Here is a 19,917-nt window from a genome sequence, read left to right as displayed (position 1 = left end):
TATTTAAAAAAAAGTACTAAGATCAGATACTTACCTACTGCTCACCATGCACCAGGCACTGTTTTAAATATTTTGCATAGGTTAATTCATTTAACCCTTATAAAAATCCTGCTCTCCCCATTTCATTCGTGAGGAAATTGCGGCAAGACGGGGCAGCCGTGGGCAAACTACGGCCCGCAGGCCGGATCTGGCTGTTCTATCCGGTTCTCTTGCTCTCCCCTCCGCTCCTTTACTTTCAATTTATATTAGTTCACACACACACTCCATCCATGCTTTTGCTCCGGCCCTCCGGTCCAGTTTAAGAACCCATTGTGGCCCTCGAGTCAAAAAGTTTGCCCACCCCTGGTAAGGCAACCATGAATTCACTCACACAGCTCGTGGTAGCCTTTCCTGGACCCAACCTCAGCACCCCTGCTTACCGCTGGACTCTGACCCACTGTGACCTGCACCTGCAGCCTGATTGGGGGGGGGAGGGTGCTCCTCTCTTTGGGGAAAAACCCGGAGATTGCAACCTTCTAGAAGGATCTGAACAATACTCTGAATTGCTTATAAATGCCCAGCACTTGAGCCTCAAACTACGTGTAAAAAATAAATAACCCGGTGCACAGGTCTGACAGCGAATCTAGGCTGCCCCGGGTGTTCCTGGGTTTCAGTGCTTGGGCCGGGTCCGTCCGGCCGCAGTCCAGGTGGCCATCGGATACAGGTGCTGTTGGCTGCGAGCGCCCAGGGGGCCCTGCCCCGGCTCCCCACACCGTGCCGCGAGCTTGCAGGGCGGGGAGGAGGGAGGAGGGCCCACCGCGCGAGCTCGGGATCTCCACTCAGGGCAAGGCGTCCACTGCGGAGGGGGCGGGGGAGGGATGCCCCACTGCGCATGCCCGCGCCACCAGCCTCCCGACCCGGGTAGCAACACGGTCACGCGGGCTGCGTCGGCCAATCACGATTGAGGGCGGGGCTTTCCGCAGCGGCTTCCGGCAATAAACCCGGACGCGCCGCCGTCGCCGCTGCCGCCGTCAGGTGGGGACCCGCGGTGGTCGGCGATCCCGGTGCGAAGGGGGACGCTCGGCGCGCAGGTACGGACAGGGTGTGGCACCCCGGAGCCCGCTTCTTCTGGGGGCAGGGCCGTGGCTGGGCCAGGTGGGGATCTCTGCGGGGGCTCGGCCCGCCTCCCGCGCCCCGCCTCCCTCCGCCCGGCGTCCTAGGGGCCGGGTGTCCCGCGCCGGGGGCCCCCGCTCGCGGCGCCGACCCAGGGGCCTCCCCTCGCCGCCCCCGCCAGGGGGACCCTCGTCCCGGGGCCGTCCCCGCCCCGCCGCCCTCCGCCCCGCTGTCCCGGCCCCGCCCTCCTCGTCCCCGTTGTGAGCTCCGTTTGACGCTTCCGTTCCGGCCCCATCGCCTCCCTGGGCCGCGCAGACTCGTCCCAAAACTCGGGTTCCCGAACGCCGTTTCCTTCCGGCGAAGCCCGCTTCTCCTCCACACCCCGACCGGTCCGCCCTCCTGGGAAACCCGTTTTCTTTCTTCTGTCATGCGCCCTGTCCCCCGTTTCCCAACCCTGTCCGTGTCCAGGAAGCGTCAGGGACTCTCTTCTCTCTCAGGCCTCCGGACAGCAAACCCGGTTCCGTGCTCAGCCCTCGGTGTCCTGTCGTGATGTTCTTTCTGGATCCAGTACTTTCCCTCTTAGAATCCATATTCACGTTTGGTCCTGAATTACTGGGAGTTTTGTTAGGAAAACAAAGCAGTAAGAACGGTCAAATGGTTATCCAAGTGAGGACCAGTGACTCTCTTACAACAAGGAGAACTATTTTTTCAAAATTAATGATGAGAAATGACAAATAAGGGGGGCTCCTTTGCCAGGTTTTTTGCTCGGAAAGTGCCTTAATATTGTCCTCATAACCCGTTGTTATTTGTTCGTCGTGTATTTATAGCGGAGCTCTTGCTCAGCGCTCAGTTACTGTTGAATGACTGCTGTAGAGTCGCTCCATTCCCCTTCCCTCTAACTTAAAAGCAAATAGCCAGCCGAAACCGGTTTGGCTCAGTGGATAGAGCATCGGCCTGCAGACTGAAGGGTCCCGGGTTCAATTCCGGTCAAGGGCATGTGCCTTGGTTGCGGGCACATCCCCGGTGGGGGGTGTGCAGGAGGCAGCTGATCGGTGTCTCTCTCTCATCGTTGTTTCTAACTCTCTATCCCTCTCCCTTCCTCTCTGTAAAAAATCAATAAAATATATTTAAAAAAAAAAAAAAAAGCAAATAGCCAAACATATGTTGTCTTTTCTTTTCTTCTTCTTTTTTTTTGTTAATCCTCACCCGAGGATATTTTTATTTTTTTCCATTGATTTTTCTTCTTTGAGATAGTAGAAGGGAGGGAGGGGGGCAGAGAGAGAGAGAGATGGAAGTGAGAGAGACACACCGACTGGTTGCCTCCGGGGCCACAGATCAAACCTCAACCCAGGGACGTGCCCTTGACCAGGAATTGAACCGGAGACACTTTGGTCTGAGGGCCAACGCTCTAACCACTGAGCCACTGCCCAGGGCAGCCTTTGAAAGCTTACTGAGTTACATTTCCTGTCAGGTTTTCCTTGTCGTAGTGTTTTTGTTTTTATTTTTTTAAAGTATATTTTATTGATTTTTTACAGAGAGGAAGGGAGAAGGATAGAGAGCTAGAAACATCGATGAGAGAGAGACATCTATCAGCTGCCTCCTGCACACCTCCTACTGGGGATGTGCCCGCAACCAAGGTACATGCCCTTGACCGGAATCGAACCTGGGACCTTTCAGTCCGCAGGCCGACGCTCTATCCACTGAGCCACACCGGTTGGGGCAGTGTTTTTATTTTTAAATGAGAGGCCCGGTACACGACATTCTCAGGCTGGGACCCCCTTTCGCAGGGAGCGGGCGAAGCTGGCAGTAAGACATCCCCCCTGGGGTGTTTAGCGCTGTGGTGGCTGCACTCGCCAGCCATGAACCTGGCTTCTGGCTAAGCTGCACTCCCAGACCACCAGGGGGCAGCTCCTGCCTTGAGCGTCTGCCCCCTGGTGGTCAGTGCGCATCATAGCGACCATTCATTCTGGCCTTCGGTTGATTTGCATATTACCCTTTTATTATATAGGAAGGATTAAGTGGTTACTTTAGATTATTTCTGGTATATGTGTAATATAAGATAAATGATAAGAAAAATCTGCAGTTCTGCGACATCTGTTTCATAAGGTGTTCAGGTTATCTATACTAATAAAAGGGTAATGTGCTAATTAGACTGGGAGACCTTCTGGATGTCCTTCCGGACAAAGCCATGGTGGTGGGGGCCAAGGAAGAGGCGGTTGGGGGTGAGCAGGCTGGCAAGGGGGGGCAGTTGTGGGCCATCGGGCCATCAGGCCAGCAAGTAGAATGGTTAGGGGCAGGCAGGTGAGTGGTTATGAGCCAGCAGTCCCAGATTGCGAGAGGGATGTCTGACTGCAGTCAGACATCCCCCTAGGGGTTTTAGATTGGAGAGGATGCAGGTCGGGCTGAGGGACCCCCTCTCCCCCCGTGCACGAATTTTGTGCACCAGGCCAGTAGTGCTATTATAAAAATACTAAAGGCCCGGTGCATGAAAATTCATGCACTGGAGGGGGGTCCCTCAGCCCGGCCTGCCCCCTCCCACAGTCCAGGAGCCCTCAGGGGCCCAAGGCGACCCGGCAATCGGGAAGGCGACGCCCCCATCACACCTCTGCTGCTCTCACTGCTCTCAGCCGGCCCTGGTTACCTGAGCCTCGGGCGGCCCTGGGCAGCTGTGCAGCTGCCATCCAAGGCTTGGCTGCATCTCGGGCTGGCCCTGGGCGGCTGGGAAGCCAACAGCTGAGGCTTGCCTGCACCTTGGGCCGGCCCTGGGCAGCTGGGGGGCTGAGGGGACTGGGGGACTCTGGAGGCAGGTGCACGGAGCAGCCGCCTGCTGCCCCGGCGGGGCTGAGGGGACTGGGCACCACCATTTTGTGGCTGTGGGTGCCACCATTTTTGAGGGTGTGACAGTCAATTAGCATATTCCCTCCTTATTGGCTGTGGGTGCCACCATCTTGTGAGGGCGTGATGGTCAATTAGCATATTCTGTCTTTATTAGATAGGATGCCACAGCATCGAGCCTGGAGTGGCAGGCCACAAGTGTAAATGCCAGCTTCACCAAGCTGTTGGCCTCCGTTTCTTCACCGACAAATTGGAGAATTAACCCTGTAAAATGAGGGTGAGAATACAACCCTTGTAGGGTGGTGTGAGGCCTACAGGAGGAGCTCAGACAGGTAAATTGTTAGAGTAATGCCTTACACATCCTAAGATCTGATAACTGTCTGCTGCTGCTCGCATTAGTTAACAGAAGGTATGCTTGCTGAAGGAGAGGCATTTCCTGATCAGTCTGACTCTCTCATATCAGGAATTTCCACTGTAAATGCACTTCCTGACCCTGTCCCGCTGCGCCCCACCCTCTGCTCTGCCCCTGGAGTCGAGATGAAGGGGAGGTTTAGTTGAGTTTGGGCCCGCATCAGTTGGCATAAAATGGGAAATTATACCAGCTGTTTCACAGCCTAACCGCCACCTTTGGAATAGTTGCTCTTACACATTTAATTTTCAACAGTGATGTCTAGTTTTTATTTCTGCGTTTGGAAAATCTCAAAACAAAGGTAATTTTAATTAAAATACACTTATAAAACTCTCGCAATTCAGGTCTGTGGCAGAACAGATAAATTCTCAAAAAGTGATGGGTCATCCTCATTCTAATTTATTTTTATTTTTTATTTATTTTTTATTTCAGAGAGAGGCTGCCTCCTGCATGCCCCCAACCTGGGCATGTGCCCTGACCGGGAATCGAACTGTGACCTTCTGGTTCATGGGTCGATGCTCAACCACTGAGCCACACTGGCCAGGCTCATCCTCATTCTAAAAGTTCACTGATATCTACTGATTTGCAAAGTTAGATGCCTTAGATAGGGAATTTCTTTTTTTAATGTATTTTTTTTATTGATTTCAGAGAGGAAGTGAGAGGGAGGGAGAGAGAAACATCAATGATGAGAGAGAATCACTGATTGCTGCCTACTGCAGGCCCCACACCCGGCATCAAGCCCCCGGGCATGTGCCCTGACCAGGAATTGAACCGTGACCTCCTGGTTCATAGGTCGACGCTCAACTACTGTGCCACACGGCTGGGCGGAAATATTTTTGAAAATTTGAGGCCCACGTCTTTGAAATTGCCATTTGTGTTTTTCCCCCTCCCCGACCCCATGGCTTTTCTACTGTTTTTAATAACTGTGCTTATGAAGTCTGCTTTTTAGTTCACAATCTGTAGGAGATTATATTTTAAAGTAATCCAAAGAGCATATTATTGTAATTCAAAGAGCATAACATGACAAATCTATGCATAAATGCACACATCTGCCGTGAAACAAATATTTTCCTCTGTTAAAAGGAAAACGTTGGAAATGTGCTAATTTTATTTCCATTGTCCTTCAGCTGCATTTCACTCTTTCAACCCATGGAAATACAACTACTTAGCTGAAAATTTCAGACCAACTGTGTTCATTTCTGAAGAGTTTTTTTTTTTTTTCTTTTTTTTAAAAAATATATTTTATTGATATTTCACAGAGAGGAAGGGAGAGGGATAGAGAGCTAGAAACATCGATGAGAGAGAAACATCGATCAGCTGCCTCCTGCACACCTCCCACCGGGGATGTGCCCGCAACCCAGGTACATGCCCTTGACCGGAATCGAACCCGGGACCCTTCAGTCCGCAGGCCGACGCTCTATCCACTGAGCCAAACCGGTTTTGGCAATTTCTGAAGAGTTTTTAAAGTCAAAATGAATTATCTGTAGTGTTTTGGTAGTTGTGAAGGAATTGAGTGTCTTACTGGGAACACCAGGCTGACTATCCACAGTGGAAACGCTGCATGAATGGCTTGTGAGGCCTAGTATAAGTGTACTGAGTGTGAGTGGGCATAGTCTCCAAATAGCGGAGTATAATGTGTGTGTGTCATAAAGTTTAGAATATTTTGTTACCTGAGATGTCGGCAATAAGTTCCTTTTGCCTGATTAGTTGTTATTTCTGCCTCTATTCTCCCATTTTATCTACAGGCCCTGGGAAGTAATTCTTTTTTTTTTTTTTTATTGATTTTTTACAGAGAGGAAGGGAGAGGGACAGAGAGTTAGAAACATCATTGAGAGAGAAACATCCATCAGCTGCCTCCTGCACACCTCCTACTGAGGATGTGCCCGCAACCGAGGTACATGCCCTTGACCGGAATCGAACCTGGGACCCTTGAGTCCGCAGGCCGACACTCTATCCACTGAGCCAAACCGGTCAGGGCAACTGGGAAGTAATTCTTAAAACAGTTTCTGCATATGTTGCTATATAGCTTTAAAACTTTTAATTATCCTATATAATAAAAGGCTAATATGCAAATTGTCCCCTCAGGAGTTTGACTGGGAGTTTGACCGCTCGCTATAACTTGCGCTGACCACCAGGGGGCGGTGCAGAACGAAGGAAGGCCCCAGCTGGCAGCCAGCAGCTGGGGAAAGGAAGGCCCCAATTGGCCCTGATTGCCGGCCAGGTCTAGGAACCCTACCCGTGTACGAATTTCGTGCACCAGGCCTCTAGTCAGAGAATAAGGTCCCAATATCTTTGAGAGTCAACATTCTCTGTGATGTGGCTTCTAGTCACCTTTCTTGGTTTCTCTCTACCACCCTTCCTGTAGATTTCTCTATTTCAGCCAGCCTATTCTGCTCGATATTCTCACACGAGTCACGTGCATTCCATCTGCAGATTTTTCCCTCCGCCACTTCAGTGATGGGTATTTTGTCTTCGCCTCTCCATTCACTGAAGGCCTCGCTGAGCTTTAAGGCCGAGCTCATGTCCTGTTCCCTTCCGAGGTTTCCCAGGAGGTTTGCTTTTTTCTCTGAATTTCCTTCAGTTATTCCCTCTCTACTCATTCAGTGCCCACATTACAGAACTGCACACATGTATGTATTTTTACATGTTTTAAATATATCTGCATGTGTTATTACATTATGTGTGTGGTTTTCTCTTATTTTTCGTTTCTCAGCTAGATGGTGCACACTTAGGGAAGGTGCACACAGCATAGTAATACATTGCTTCTGTGCTTAAGTTTGTCATCGGAGTAACCCTGTATTTAGTTGGTTTATTGAGCAATATTCTGCACAGTTGCCACTAGATTTTTCTTTTTTAATCACGGAATTCTGAATCCATGGGATGATATTGGGAGATATTTTGACTCTAGTCAAAGATGGTCCTAACAGACATTTTTCTTTGGTATGTTTCTTAGGAGACTACATCACGGGACTTGCCTTCCTTTGGAGAAGTGTTCTCTGGCCTATATCTGAAACCTCATGAAAATGAAAAAGCAGATGCATGCTGTTGGGGGCAGTCCTAGATGATCCTGCAGATGGCTGGGCATGGCTGGTGGCTTTGGCATTTTAGTGGGGCTAGGTTGTAAAACAAGTCTGTAAGATGAGGCTTGTCAAGATAGTGTTAATTCTTAAGGAATGGTTTTTAAATATTTTCTAAAGCAAGAATTTAAATTAATATAGGACTGAAAAAGATGTGTTCTGACTATAAGTCAGTTTAGCTAGGTTTTGGGATTCTCTTGGTACAAAGGAAAATTACTTCATCATGCATTTCGTATATCATTTCAGGAACTGAGCACTGGTAGTTGACCCAGGAATATTGTTGAAGACTTATCATTTCCTTCTGAAGATTTTTGTCTTCTCTAAGGCTTTATAAATGCCTATTTAATAACCTGTGTTAGTCAGACTGAATATAGTTGGGAGGTTGTATTTGAACATTTCCATCTCATGTACCCTGTAAATATCCCACATTAGTGAAATCCATCAAGTCCATTTTGGGACATCAGATTAATACAGCACACTAGAGGCCCGGTGCACGAATTCATGCATGGGTGGGGTCTGGCCAGCCCTCCCTGATTGGGGCCGGCTGTGGGGAGGGGCCTCGGGCAGTTGGCTGGCCGGCCCCACCCCCTGATTGAACTCCCAGTCGAGAAGACAATTTGTATATTAGCATTTTATTATATAGGATTATTCTGTTAACTATTTTTGGTTGAGTTATCAGCTACTATTTTGTAGATTTAGTGTACAATTTTCAATTCTTACAATACTTTATAGCATTTTCCTCTTTGTGCATCATTTCTTGCTTAACATACGTTGTTCTCCTGACATCCTGCTCTGCCTACCTGGAAGTCTCTTCCTTTCATTTCTCTTCTGGGCTTGTCTCCACCTGCATGTCGTCAAGTGCAGTGTCCCTTAGAGCTCTCTCCTGGCTCTCTTCTCCGACTCGGCGTTCCTCTCTGATCGCGTCCCTGGGGCTCTGATGGCCGCGTGTGCTTGCTTCCTATGCTCCCCAGCCTGCCCGCTCCTGGGCCATGGGTCTGTGGTGCGTGCTCACTCGGTGTTACGCAGCCCCTGTGGTGTCCCGGGCACTGTTCACGGTAGTTGGCTTACAGAGTTGAACAAGACATTGCGTTTTCTTGGAGGAAGACAGACAGGAAATGCGTACGTGTTCCAGACAGCACCTGCTGCTGTGCCATCACTCATCACGCCGGAGAGACCTGGGAGGGGCCGCGGGCAGCACGGGAGCTGAGAAAGCTTCCCAGACTTCATGCCCAGCAAGGTCAGGGCAGGCAGCTGGCGGCAGTGGAAGAGCTGGTATTCCAGGTCACGATCTCATCGGTTCCTAAGCTTTATGCTTCATTTTTAAGCCATCGGTGTATACCTGGAGTCTAGTATAGTGGCTGCCACCACAGGCATAGCAGACCCGACAGGCATGTCCAGAACCGAAATCAGCCCTCTTCTCTGTTCCTTCCACATCCAGTCGGTTGGGCAACTGGTCCCCTTCCTGGAGGCTCGGATCCTTGTTGCTGGCTTCCCTGGGAGTCGGGGAGCGCAGAGAGAAGCCCCCCTCACGGCCCATTGCCTCCGCCTCCTGCTGTTCCTGCTGCAGCCATACCCCCCACCGCTTACAGGCCAATAGCCCGTAGCCTCCAGTCCTAACTGTTTCCTCCAGGCTCACCTCCAGTCTGGTCTTCACAGTGTAACCCCAGTTTCTACGTAAGCTCAGGGGTGATCCAGCCACTCACCTGGAAGTTCCTTTCCGGGCCCTTGGACTCCTTGGCCTGACTGTCCCCATCACTTCTCAGCTGCTCATTGAGCTTCAGCCCGATCCAGCTGCCCGCAGCCGACGGGCATGAACATGCTTCCTTTATGCTTCCCGTTTCTGGCGAAGAGAGCTGTTTGCGGTAACGCTCCCTGTTCTCCCTCTCCCCAACCCCTGCTGGTCTCCAGCTGGGAGCCAGCCCTTTGCCCTGACCTGAGCGGCATGGAGCTAGGAAACGCACCACTCCGCATCCCACCCTGTCGTTTCAGCGCTGCCGAGGCGCTGTTACCGCCACCGCTCGATCACCCGTGTCGAACCGGCATTCAGTGCCCATGCAGACATTTAAGTATTGAGTAAGAACTCACTTTTAAAGGTGAATGAGAAGTGACCTCAGTGGAAAGAAACCTGCTGATTCACATGCATCTTAAACGCGAATCCGCTGTTTTACAGAGCGATGCCGTTCCTGGGCCAGGACTGGCGATCTCCCGGATGGAGCTGGGTTAAAACGGAAGACGGCTGGAAGCGCTGTGAGCCCTGGAGGGAGGACCTGGACCGAGAGAGTGCGCAGCGCAGCGTCCCCCACAGCATGTACGCCGCCGCCCTGCTGGCCACCTGGCACCCAGGCTTCCTTTCCTTTTCCAGCCGCTGCAAAGCTCTGTCACTTGCGTTTGGCTGAGAGTTGCCCTCGCACAAGGCTGGTGTGAGGGAGGAAGTTATGTAGCTCCCGTCTGAGCCAGGGCATGGCCCGGTTCCATCCACAGGTGCTGCTTTGCTCCCGAGCGAGGGCTCCCTGCCCGACGCTCATGGAAGCCGGTACCGTGAGGAAAGACAGGCCTTGGATTGTGAGCCAGCCAGCAAGGCTCCTGTCTGTCTCCGGGGTCCCGGCCCAGGAAGGGTTAAGGGGCCGCGGGCACAGGCGGTGTGCGGGAGCGCTAGCGGGGCAGGGTGCGGGTGGCGTGGCTTTGGAATCCCACCGAACCACCCTGCCTGAGGCGTTGGCTTGGTTTCGGGGAAGGAGAGGCCTTGAGGCGCGGCGTGGGGCACTGTCTATGAAGAGGCCGCAGGTGTCCCCGCGGGTTTCAGTGCTGTTCCCTGGGGCTCTGGGTCGCTGAGACGGCATGGAGGCGCGAAGGCCACGTGCTGTACCCTGCGCTGCCCCAGCAGGGCCTTCTAGGGTTTCCCCTTTGCATGCAGCTTATTAAATCTCCACTGCATTGTCTTTACCTCCATCTCATTAAACACTCAGTTTCCTGTCCGTATTTGAGTGTTTTAAGGCTTTCTTTGGTTACTTGGTTCAGTGGGCATAGCGGTGGAGGTCATGACACCTGGGAGTCCATGAGGATTATCTTCAACTCCAGTCGTACCCAAGATACCCCAAGAGAGTGGGATTCTTTAAAAAGCACACGAACCTTTTTATTTTTATTTTTATTTTTTTATTTTTTTTTTAATATATTTTATTGATTTTTTACGGAGAGGGATAGAGAGTTAGAAACATCGAAGAGAGAGAAACATCGATCAGCTGCCTCCTGCACACCCCCCACCGGGGATGTGCCCGCAACCAAGGTACATGCCCTTGACCGGAATCGAACCTGGGACCCTTCAGTCCGCAGGCCGACGCTCTATCCACTGAGCCACACCGGTTTCGGCCACACGAACCTTTTTAAATTGTGGGCCTTCCAAGGAAAAAAGGAAAGAAACTGCATTTTTGGTTCCCTTACAGAAATGCAAAAACAGTCTCTGATCAACACGAGGTCAGAGAATTCAGGGGCCTCAGGCCCTTGAAGGGAGAACTGTGCTCTGAGGCCGCAGCCCCGGGAGGCGTTCCTGTCCCCGGTCTTTTCTACGCCCGTGCCTCCGCTGGCGTTCGGTGTTCCCTCCGCTCCTGGGAGGGTGTGCGGCTTTCGGCTGGAACCCGAGGGGCTGCCTCATATTTTCTCCTTCAAGGACGAGAAAGGGAAACGTGGGTAGGAAGCTGGCGCCAGGTCAGACCAGCACCGCCCAGGGGCACTTGTGTGCCTGCTGCTCGGGAGGGACGTCATCTGGGCTCAGAGGTCCGTCCTGACCGCGTGTCGGTGACAAGCCAGCGGGCGCACCGTGGTCCTGACGGGTGTGGCAGGAGAAGGGCAAGCTCTTCCCAGCAGAGACCCTGTTCTGCACGGAAGAAGCGAGGTTATGTATACTGTTTACAGGGACTTCGGGCAGGGAAAGGGTGAAAATGAGTAACGTGGGTAAGGGTGAGTAAGCATCATTTTACCCAGGAAAAGCCATGAAAACTTCGCTTCAAAGAAATCACCTTGCAACTGCTCAAGAGGACTGCCCTGAGGCGAGGGCGCTGGGAAGCCAGGGAAAGGGCTAGGGCCCTGGCCTGCGGGGCGGGGCTCCCTGTGCTGGGAGAGTGCGGCAGGATCCACGTAGATCTGTAAATGTTTGGGGGTTTCCAGGAGGCGTCTGGCCCTGGACTGGGCTTTGTCAGGAGGTTGGTAGTCAGGCTGCTCAGATTTTGGTTTGTGGCTCAGAGGGGCGGGTGGTGGGGTTCTGCCCCTCCGTGTGGGCGGGTGGTGGGTTTCTGCCCCTCAGTGTGGGCGGGTGGTGGGGTTCTGGACCTGAGTGTGGGCGGGTGGTGGGGTTCTGCTCCTCAGTGTGGGCGGGTGGTGGGGTTCTGCCCCTCAGTGTGGGCGGGTGGTGGGGTTCTGGACCTGAGTGGCAGGTGGTGGGGTTCTGCCCCTCAGTGTGGGCAGGTGGTGGGGTTCTGGACCTGAGTGGGCGGGTGGTGGGGTTCTGGACCTGAGTGTGGGCGGGTGGTGGGGTTCTGCCCTCAGTGTGGGCGGGTGGTGGGGTTCTGGACCTGAGTGGTGGGTGGTGGGGTTCTGGACCTGAGTGGCGGGTGGTGGGGTTCTGCCCTCAGTGTGGGCAGGTGGTGGGGTTCTGGACCTGAGTGTGGGCGGGCGGTGGGGTTCTGGACCTGAGTGGCGGGTGGTGGGGTCCTGGACCTGAGCTGTCTGTCCGGGGCTGCCCAGCCTGTCCACGCAGGTTCTTAGTGTCCTTTGCACTTGAACTTGAGTTGTGACGTCTCCTCCTTCATTTCTGAAGTTATTTGAGTCTTTTCTCTTTTCTTAGCTAAATGCTTGTCAGTTTTGTTTGTTTTTTAAAAAACCAGCTCCTAGTTTCATTGATTTTTTTTTATCTCTATTTCACTTATTTTTGCTCCGTTCTTCTTTTCCTGGTTCCTTGAGGTGTAAAGTGAGGTGCTCATTTGAAAGCTTTCTTGTTTCTTGACGAGGCTTTTCTCACTGGACCCCTTTCTTAGAGCTGCTCTGGCTGCATCCTGTAAGTTTTGGTGTATTTCCATTTTCATCCGTCTCAAGGTTATTTTTAAAATTTCTCTTTTGATTTCCTGTTTGACTCACTGGCTGTTCAATAGCATGTTGTGTAATCACATATTTGTGATGTTTCCTGTTTTATTCTTGTAATTGGTTTCTAGTTCATAAATCGTGGTCAGAAAAGGTACTTGGTGTGATTTCTTCTTCTTTTTTTTAATCCTCAACCAAGCGTATTTTTCCCGTTGATCTTTAGAGAGAGTGGAAGGGAAGAAGGGGGAAGTGGGGGGGGGGGGAGAGAGAGAGAGAGAGAGGAACATCCATGTGAGAGAGACACCTGGGTTGGTTGCCTCCAGCACTCACCCTGACTGGGTCTGAGATCACACCCGCAACCCAGGTATGTGTCCTTGCCTGGGAATCTAACCTGAGACTCTTCGATGCACGGCTGACCTAACCACTGAACACACTGACCAGGCGCTTGATGTGATTGCAGTCGTATTCCTTGGAGACCGTTCTGTGGCTCACCACGTGATCTGTCCTGGAAAAGGGGCCTGAGTGCTTGGGCAGAATGTGCATGCCCTTGCTTTTGGATGGGAAGTCCCGTACTAGTGTGTGTAAAGTCCATCTGCGCTAACATGTCATCCAAGGCCAGTGTTTACATTGGACCAGGGATGTGGCACATCGTTAGTCAGTATCGGGTGTCATACCATCACATTGACTCCTTCCCAGAGCGTGTCCAGTTTTGTTTATAATCTCCCTGTTTTAATGAACCGTTTTGAAGCTGAAACTGCATTGGTTGAGCACATCAAAACCCATGGGACACTCTGAAATGTGCCCAGCACTTCCTGGAATAGCGTTCTCAAAAGAACCAAGATAAGTCTTAGGGTTCTCAAAAGAAAAAGATATATTAGACATCAGCTGTGTAATGTCAAACTGTGACGTGTCGCTTTGAAAATTAACAGCTTGCTTTCAGAATTCAACCATGTTTCTATTTTGATCTCCTAAATTGCAAGCCAGATACTTATTATCATTTTTTAAAAAGATAAGCCAAACGAAGATCTCCCTGTAAATATATTTTAATACACTCTATCTTTATTTCAGAATCCTAAATAGTGAAGATGAAGAAATATTTACTAATGGAGAGCATGGATATGCATCCAAGAAAAGGAAAAAGGACCATTTTAGAAATGACAGCAACCCTCAGTGTAAGATCATGTTTAAAATGTTGTGTTTTACTTGAACTTGTTGGCACACGGAGCCCTTTTCACGCGCTCACAGGAAAGGCGGCCGGAGGTCTGGACAGTCCTTCTCCAGTGTTGCTCACGGGACTAGTCATCAAACCTTTGCAGCTCAGCCATTTTTTGTTGTGTTTTTTTAAAAATATGTTTTTATTGATTTCAGAGAGGAAGGACAGGGAGAGAGAGAAACATCAGTGATGAGAGAGAATCATTAATCGGCTGCCTCCTGCACACCCCCTCTTAGGGATCGAGCCCGAAACCTGGGCATGTGCCTGACTGGGAATCAAACTATGACCTCCTGGTTCATGGGTTGATGCTCAACCACTGAGCCACGCCGGCCGGGCCCAACCATTTTGTTAGTAAGATTTGCAAAAACAAAACAAAGGACAGCAAAACCCACTGCAGATCCGCACATCCGGGTGACTGAACGGGTCACCATCGGTTCGCTCCTAGGCACTGAGGCCCAGCCTGAGGCGTCTTGACTTTGGATTTTTTGTGCGGGAGGTGCGGCTGCTCGGAGCAGGACACAGACGGGTCAGAGCTGGTTAGCGCCTGGCGGGAGGCAGGTAGTCCCCGGTGCAGCCCCGCTCTGCACTGAGTGCCTCCGGGAGTCATGAGGAATGCCCCCGGGTAGTCGGTCTGCTGAGGAAGGTCGGGCCCTCCTGGGGAGGCATCATGACCCTTGAAGCTTTAGGATTCAGTTACATGAAACAATTTAATTAAATCAAATGCTATTTAATGGCAATGACAGCCGAAACCGGTTTGGCTCAGTGGATAGAGCGTCGGCCTGCGGACTGAAGGGTCCCAGGTTCGATTCCGGTCAAGGGCATGTACCTTGGTTGTGGGCACCTCCCCAGTAGGAGGTGTGCAGGAGGCAGCTGATCGATGTTTCTCTCTCATCGATGTTTCTGACTCTCTCTCTCTCCCTTCCTCTCTGTAAAAAATCAATAAAATATATATATAAAAAAAATAAAGGCAATGACAGAAGAATAGGACTTTTTATTAGTTACATAATAACTTACTAATTGCATTTTTATAATTATGTCTTCATATTACTTACAGTCATTAGTAAAACTAATTTTCTTCTAAGTTACTAAAAGTTGGTGCTGTCTGAAAACCATATTTCATGTAAGGATATGTTTCAGCACCTCTTAAACTGATGTTAAGAAACAAAGAATTTGCCCAGCCAGTGTGGTTCAGTGGTTGAGCATTGACCTGTGAACCAGGAAGTCATGGTTCGATTCCTAGTCTGGGCACATATCCGGGTTGCATGCTTGCCCCCAGTGGGGGTCATGCAGGAGGCAGCCAATCCATGATTCTCTCTCATCAATGATGTTTCTTTCTCTCTCTCCCTCTCCCTTCCTCTCTGAAATCAATAAAATTAATTTTAAAAAAAGAAAGAATTCTGTTCACATTTAACAAGTAAAGTCATCTCAATCTGTACATCAGATAATTTTGTTAAAATATGCAACTATTTTAAGTTTCTGAAAATCTTCATTTTGAAATTATTCCCCAGATTTTAAAAACAGTTAATTTCTGTTCTAGGTTTTTTTCGTGAAAAGTGGATCTATGTCCACAAAGAAAGCACAAGAGAAGTAAGTATCCTGTTCTGAGTGAGCGTGTGTGTTGTGTTGTTCCTGCGGAACATGTAACTTCACATTAAACAAATCACTTGTGCAACCTCAGCCCTGTGGTTCCCACTCGACTGATGCAGACGTCGGGGGTCGTTCAAGCAGTGACCCTCGTGTGAGTGTGCGTTGTGAGTGTGTGCGGTCGGGGCCTCTGGCACAAACCTGAATAAGCAACGAGGGTGGGCCCGTCTCCGCTAGCAGGGGCGGCGTGGGCCTCCTGGGCGGGATGGTGAGAACTCGCACCCCGTCTCCTGCCGGGCAGCTCAGTGAGGGTTCCTGATGGACTGTGACTAGGAAGGAGCAGTTCGAGCCCTTCCCCTCCTTTGCTTTGCCCAGTTGGAGAAGTGTTGCTGTGAGCCCTGAAACAGTCCCCTCCCTCAGCCCGTTTCCTTTTTCTGTGCGGTGCATCCGGGAAGCTTACCTGCTTTGCAGTCTAAGAAACTCGGCACCTGCCTCATTTTGCAGCGACTGGGGAGTACTTTAGGGAGTGATTGTTGAGTCACAGTCGGTTGGCGTAAGTTAACTTTTCCAGAGCCGTTAATAGTGGATCACATGAAACTAGCCAGCTTCTGAGACAGAACGGGTTTGCCTGCTTGGTGACGGCTAACGTGGTTAAGTGGGTACGGAAGGACTAATCCTTCGCATAGTCTAATGCACCGTTACACGAATGTTTGGCAGAATCTAACATAATTTGGGTTGATTTAAGACGATGTAATATTTCATTTGTCTGTTACCGCACTGATGACAGAAAAGAGAACCAGCTTAGGCCAGTGCAAGCAACTGACAGAACTTACTGTGAGTCTGAGGTGTCAGTGGATCTTGGATCCCAGGAGCTCAGGGCGGGGCAGGGCTCAGCCCGAGAGCTGGCACTTCTCTCGCCAGCTGTCCCGGCATCACTAGGCTGGCAGCCTTCTCGCCCGGATGGACCAGGGATCTCTGCTGCCCGTCTACATGGCCGACTATGGCCGCCCGCGGGCCCCCACCAGGTGGGCGAGCTCATGTAGTTCAAACATGCGAGTTGCTGTTCGCTCTGTGAATCAGGTTTTATTCCCCCAGAAGAGGCTGTTGTGAGAGGGGCTCCTGGCGAGGAGTCTCCTACACCAGCACGCAGAGTTCTGTTCATTGAGAAGACAGAGGAGTAGAAGTACCAGCTGGGGTCGCGAGCAGGTTCTGTCTAGGCCAGCCGTGGGCAAACTTTTTGACTCGAGGGCCACAATGGGTTCTTAAACTGGACCGGAGGGCCGGAACAAAAGCATGGATGGAGTGTTTGTGTGAACTAATATAAGTTCAAAGTAAAGGAGCGGAGGGGAGAGCAAGAGAACCGGATAGAACAGCCGGATCCGGCCCACGGGCCGTAGTTTGCCCACGGCTGCTCTAGGCTTTGCTCCCCCGTAGCCCCCGGAAGATGCTGTGCATGTAGTAGATACTCCCTAGAAGTATGTGCTGAGTGTGTGAATGAATGCCTCTTGTTGGTTGTGCACCCAGGAGGACTGTTCTTGGGACTTGCACAAACCACAAGCCCTTCCCGTGCGTCTTAGCTGCGCTGGGGCGAGCCGCCTCTTCTAGACCCTCCCTGCCACCCTGGGGTTTTCTGTGATCGGTTCCCAGTTTGTCTGTCCCACGTCTCTGAATTGAAAATCCCTTTCTATACTCCTCGTATTTCAAATACCGACGGCAGAGTTTAAAGTGACACCTAATGTACAAACCAATCGGAATGCAGGTGCATCATGGAGAAAACCATCTAAACAGGAGAGTGATGTTTCACTCTTTAAAAGACTGACTCAATGGGTAGAGCATCGGCCTCAGGCTGAAGGGTCCCGGGTTCGGTCCCGGTCAAGGGTACATGCCCGGGTTGTGGGCTCGATCCCCAGTAGGGGGTGTGCAGGAAGTAGCCAATCAATGATTCCCTCTCATCACTGATACATATATAACACACATACATATATATACTGAGTGGCCAGATTATTATGATCTCTGAACACATAATCTGGCCACTCAGTGTGTGTGTGTGTGTGTGTGTGTGTGTGTGTGTGTGTGTGTGTGTGTGTATTAGAGGCCCGGTGCATGAATTCGTGCATGGGTGGGGTCTGGCCAGCCTGGCCAGGGGGAGGGTACATGGGTGGTTGGCCGGCCTGCCTGCTGGTCGAACTCCTGGTCAAGGGGACAATTTGCATATTAGCCTTTTATTATATAGGATATACACTGAGTGGCCGGATTATTATGCGTTCAGAGATAATAATCTGGCCACTCATTGTGTGTGTATATATGTTTTAAAAAGTAATAAAAGAAAAAGACTGACTAGTGCTCCTTTTTGACTCTTGGACTGGGTCTAATTCCAGCTTTGGGGTTTGGGTGCTGAGCAGGCCTCGTCCCGTGGTCACATCGCCCCGCCTCCGCCTGCCCCTCTGCCTTCAGCCTGTGTGTTGGGCAAACGTCCGGACCGCGGGACTCCGGCGAGGGGTCACGTTCTCAGCATGCGTGTTCGCAGTGGACCTTCATAGTAGCCGCCTGCTGGACGTGCTAGCGGTTTCATAGCCGAGAAGATTCCCAGTTATTTTATGATTTCGGCTTCATTGGCCCTCCCCCCAGATGTGTCCCAACAAAAGAAATCGGCGAGATGCGTGATGGGTCTGTCTTTGTCGTCCTGTCCGCGGGGTGAGGGTGTCAGTGCTGCCTCAGGGAGGCATGATGCTAGGTCAGTGTCGGTGTGACTGACTCACTCCCCTGGGTGTGTCTGCGTCATAGTAGACACTGTCCTTTGCCGACGCTTCAAACCGTCTGGCGCAGACTCGCCCACACTGAGCGTCGCTGGCTTTGATTTGAGTGCGCCTGCGCTGACTGTCGGCCTGTTTTCCAGCGGCACGGCTACTGCACTCTGGGGGAGGCCTTCACCCGCCTGGACTTCTCGAGCGCCGTGCAGGACGTGCGCAGGTTCAGCTACGTGGTCAGAGTGAGTATTCCTTCCCGGGGACACGGCGATGCTTTGGCAGCTGCAGAGGGCGGCGCCCCCTGGCGGTGCAGGAGTACTCCCAGGAGTGGGCTCAGGAGAAGACGGCTCGGTGCCGCGGGCACGGGCTCTGCGGGTCGGGTGGGACCAGGTCGGCCTCTGCGCTTTCTAGGTTTCTCCAAACCACGCGCGGCACACGGTGGGAGGTGCCAGGGACACAGACGTTTCCCCGCGGGTTTACCTGATTTGTCCCCGCGTTTCCTACCTCACGTGTCACCGCTGAGCCTGGAACGGGGAATCCAGACAAAGGGAGCTCAGAGCTGCTGTGCTGCTGGCCCCAGGCTGGAGGGGATTTGTGTCTTAGCCTCATTCCAGAAAGGCTCTGAGCCAGGCCCCGTGGCCGCGTTTGTGTAGCGGCCCGCTCTGCAGCTTCTTCGCTCCTGCTGACGGCTCCTGCAGCTGCCGTGGTTTGGGCAGACTTCTCCTAATGGCTTTCAGCCTTCGGAAACAGACTGACGGATGTCGGGGTGGGGTGGGAGGGCCTGGGTGAAAGGAGGTGAGAGGGTGGCTGAAGAACGCGTCTGCATGAAGGGCGGGGTGGGGTTGGGGGTGGGGGTAAGGACAGGGTGGAGGCGGGCCGAGGGGAATCACAGTCTGGTTGTGCTCATAAGGAGGTTTCAGTCTAGCAAATAGGGGGACACACTTCTCTCTTGTAGAACTGAAACTCCTCTTTCCGAGGAAGGTGGTTTGATCGAGGGGAACTGCTCTGGTGCTCTGCGTTCTCCGTGTTCTGTGGCGATGGCGTTATGACACGCCTTGGCTGGGCTGGAGCCGTCCTGGTGGGTTCTGATCAGCGTTGCTCCTCGGGTGCTGTGAAATGACGTCACTGGCATGTAGGATCTGTTCTTCAGGGATAGCTGCCAGGCCGCGTACAAGGCATCTGTTCCTGGGGAGATAGGTGTGTCTTTGTGCTGAGGCTTACGGTTTTAGTGCCAGTTAGAGAATGTTACCGCGATTAACGTTGTCTCTTGGCAGCTAAAACGAAGAGATGTTATGGGAAGAAACGGTTGGCTAGTCACTGGAAGCCCGGGGCAGTTGTGCCGTCGGGTTGGTCCCCGTTGGTTTCCTGAGCACCGCGTGGGACGGGGACGGGGGCTCCTTTGGCACCAGCGGGGGCTGCACGGAGGCCGCCTGCCTGACTTCTCCAGAGGTTTGTTGCCAACGTTACTTGGTTTGGAGATGATCCTTACTGTGTTCCAAGTATTTCATGGATCCTTTAAACAGCCAAGCCATGAAAGCGATGGAAAGACACAGTGACTAGACCAGCCGTGGGCAAACTACGGCCCGCGGACCGGATCCGGCCCGTTCGACTGTTCTATCCGGCCCGCGGAGCTGAAAGAGCGGAGGGTTCTCTTGCTCTCCCCTCCGCTCCTTTACTTTGAATTTATATTAGTTCACACAAACACTCCATCCATGCTTTTGTTCCGGCCCTCCGGTCCAGTTTAAGAGAACCCATTGTGGCCCTCGAGTCACAAAGTTTGCCCACCCCTGGACTAGACTGAATGGTTGGTTGGCGGTTTTGAAACTCTCTCCTAAGGACCGTTAGGTCAGCAGCTTACTCCAGGGTGCACACGAGGAGCTAGAAACACAG

At 51.8% G+C, this 19,917-nt stretch overlaps 1 protein-coding gene across 6 annotated transcripts in view; it reads left to right on the top strand.

Annotated features, from left to right (window-relative positions):
• Window positions 1-936: 936 nt before the first annotated feature.
• Window positions 937-19,917, top strand: part of FBXO25 (F-box protein 25) — a 33,368-nt gene continuing 14,387 nt past the window's right edge. For 3 of the 6 annotated variants that reach the window (XM_080661762.1, XM_080661763.1, XM_080661764.1), the window contains exons 1-5: window positions 953-1,070; window positions 9,584-9,721; window positions 13,552-13,655; window positions 15,234-15,283; window positions 18,177-18,269. In XM_080661762.1, the coding sequence (XP_080517888.1) occupies window positions 9,588-9,721; window positions 13,552-13,655; window positions 15,234-15,283; window positions 18,177-18,269 (381 nt within the window). In that variant the 5' untranslated portion in view covers window positions 953-1,070; window positions 9,584-9,587. Of the gene's footprint in view, window positions 1,071-9,583; window positions 9,722-13,551; window positions 13,656-15,233; window positions 15,284-18,176; window positions 18,270-19,917 lie in introns of all 6 variants that reach the window. The other 3 variants (XM_080661766.1, XM_080661765.1, XM_080661761.1) reach the window with 2 other exon arrangements.

The sequence above is a fragment of the Plecotus auritus genome (assembly GCF_963455305.1).
Source record: "Plecotus auritus genome assembly, chromosome: 3".
NCBI lineage: Eukaryota > Metazoa > Chordata > Mammalia > Chiroptera > Vespertilionidae > Plecotus > Plecotus auritus.
This window is presented reverse-complemented; position numbering and strand designations above follow the sequence as displayed.